The following is a 2,549-nucleotide window of genomic DNA, read 5'->3' as shown; positions in this document are numbered from 1 at the left end:
GTGTGTGTGTGTGTGTGTGTGTGTGTGTGTGTGTGTGTGTGAACGTGCGGGCGAGTAGATGTGTGGGGGCGAGCGTGTGGGCACGAGTGGGTGAGAGTGAGCGGGTGAGAGTGTGTATGAGTGCATGAGTGTCCGCGTGTGCGTGTGTGGACAGGTATCTGAGTGTGAGCAGACATGTGTGGACGTGAGCGTGAAGCTCCCTGCTGCTAAGGGTTCCCCACACACCTCAGCAAGGTCACACGGCCAAGCACAGGGCCTCGCACACAAGCGCTCGGCCAACGGGAACTGCCCCCGAATCCAAACCCGGGACGCTTCCCGCCCTCCCACTTTGTTCCAGCCCGGGCTGAGCCCCTTGCCCGCCCCCCCTGTTCCAATGACACATGTAACACATCAGCCAACCCCCCACCCTCGGTGACGGAACAGCGTGTCTCCCCCACGGCCCCCACCCTGTTCCAGATTCCTTCCCCTGTGGCCTTGGGGTTCTGCCAGCTCCAGCCAGCCAGCTCCCCCAGACTCCCTCCCCACGCTGGTTTCCTGTCACCCGCCTGGGGAGAGACCCCGCCGCCGCCGTCCCAGCCGTCCCATCGAGAAGCCCCATCTAGCAGTCCTGACGGGGCCGGTGCAAGGGGACGAGGCCCCAGATAATGAACTCCGTGGGGCGGCAAGCAACAACTGGCCCACTCTGCTGAGGGGCTCACTGTCGTCCCCATCCCCCACGTCACTCCCAGATCATTTCCCAGCCCTCCCCAAGATGCTGTCACCCAGGGCTAGGCAGAGCCAATTCTGTTTCAGGGTGGAGCTCGTACAAAGGAATTTACGCTCAGACCTTGGAGATACATGGACGCTCCTTTCCAGTCATTTCATAGCTGTGTGTCTTTGGGCAAAACACGTAACCTCTCTGAGCCTCAGTCTTCTCATCTGGAAACTGGGGATACTCTCCCATAACCGCTTATCCACACCGCTTGGCTGGGGATGTGTTTTGGAATTCAGAATTTTTTAAGGGTTTAGGGAGATCATGCAGTCCTTACACCGCGATTGTGTGAACACCCCCCGCTGGGTTTACCCCCACAGGCTGTACTTAAATGAGATTTCACAAAATGTATGAATATTCACTCCAGGATAAATAAGGTCTATAAATAGCCTCAGGTCAGGTTTAGCAGCCAAAAAGAGTCCTAAAAATACTTGAATTTTCAAAGCTTGGGGAGATTTCAAACCCACAGACAAGGGAGTATGAACCAGTGTTCTCCCCTCCTCCCCCCACCCCGCCCAACAGTTGAGGTGCCTAGCTCAGTACCTGGGCCCAAGGAGGATCTGGATTAGGCTAGACGTGAAGGGGGAGGGGATATTCCCATTCCTGAACGGGGTAGGAGTGGGAAGCGAAGGCTGGGTCCAGACTGGGGCAGCTGAGCCCAAGGATCTGAGGGCTCTTGTGCTCTGGCTGGGGGGGGGGGGGGGGGGGGGGGAGGCTGTACGGCGGGAGGCATGGGTGGGGCAGGCAGCCTTGCGATCAAGTCCAGCCACCCAACGGCAAGGTGACGCTTGGCTCCTGCTCAGAGGCTAAACCTTCCTGGAGGTGAATGCCTTGGCCCCTCCCATCCCCCCAAATACATCCAGGACCACACACAGCCTCAGGGATTCATGATCCCCCCCCCCCCAAATCCACCAGATGACAGACCTCCTGCCCTAGAGAGCAGCCTAGTCCACCCCCCTGGGTGGGTCCCCCCTCTACCCACAAAGCTCTGGGTCTAGGAGGGACAACCATTCCTGGGCACCGTCCTTGCATCCAGATCCACCCCTCTGTAAAAAAGGGCTCCAGGGTGGCTTCCCGCCCCTGCCAGCCCCGAGGGGCACCCATCGGTCCACCCTTCCAGCTCCCGGGAGGCTGGGGTGGGGACACAGGCCCCGGCCCTGAGGCCCCCGTAGCTGGCTTCTACAGCCAGCCCGGGGCGCGCAGCACCCTGACGGACGGACGGACGGACGGACGGCAGCCCGGGGGCGAGCCGGCGCTTACCCAGACGGAGGGTGATGTTGACCGAGGTGGGGTACTGTACGCCGAAGGCCATGGACGGGCTCTGCCACCAGGTGCTGTCGTCCTGGCTGTGGAAGTCGGTGAGGTAGGAGGCGTCGTGGTGAAGCTGGGGGTCGTCGGCGTCGCAGCGCTGGCACTGCGCCCCCGCGCCCGGCGCGCCCACGTGGGGGCAGAAGTCCTCGGGCGGGCGGCCGCACGTGTGCGAGGCCTCGGCGCGCCGGCCGAACGCCGCGTTCTCGAACACCGGCAGGCAGCGCTGCGGGCGCCCCGCGCCGTCGTAACACGCGCCCATGCCCGCGCCGGCCGCCCGCGGCGCCAGGAGCGCCAGGCCCAGCAGGACCGCCGCAGCCGCCATGGCCAAGGGCACCGACGCCCCGCGCTCGCCGCCGTGCGCGCCCGGTTCTGCCCGCCCGGCCGGCCGGGCTGCGGTGGGCGCGGACCCGCCTCCCGCGGCGGGCGGGACCCACGGCAGGGTGGGGAGGGGTGGAGAGGCGTGGGGTGGGGAGGAGAGGGGTGGAGA

The 2,549-nt window shown here is 63.9% G+C and overlaps 1 protein-coding gene across 1 annotated transcript in view; it reads right to left on the bottom strand.

The window, feature by feature from the left end:
• LAMC3 (laminin subunit gamma 3) overlaps nucleotides 1-2,542 on the bottom strand; it is a 58,577-nt gene extending 56,035 nt beyond the window's left edge. Inside the window, exon 1 of the mRNA XM_049630355.1 lies at nucleotides 2,012-2,542. Within this exon, the coding sequence (XP_049486312.1) occupies nucleotides 2,012-2,384 (373 nt within the window). The 5' untranslated portion in view covers nucleotides 2,385-2,542. The remainder of the gene's footprint in view (nucleotides 1-2,011) is intronic.
• Between the last annotated feature and the right edge of the window lie 7 nt (nucleotides 2,543-2,549).

This window comes from Panthera uncia, chromosome D4 (assembly GCF_023721935.1).
Source record: "Panthera uncia isolate 11264 chromosome D4, Puncia_PCG_1.0, whole genome shotgun sequence".
Classification (NCBI taxonomy): Eukaryota; Metazoa; Chordata; class Mammalia; order Carnivora; family Felidae; genus Panthera; species Panthera uncia.
The sequence above is the reverse complement of the archived record's forward strand: the minus strand, read 5'-3'. Positions and strand labels throughout refer to the sequence as shown.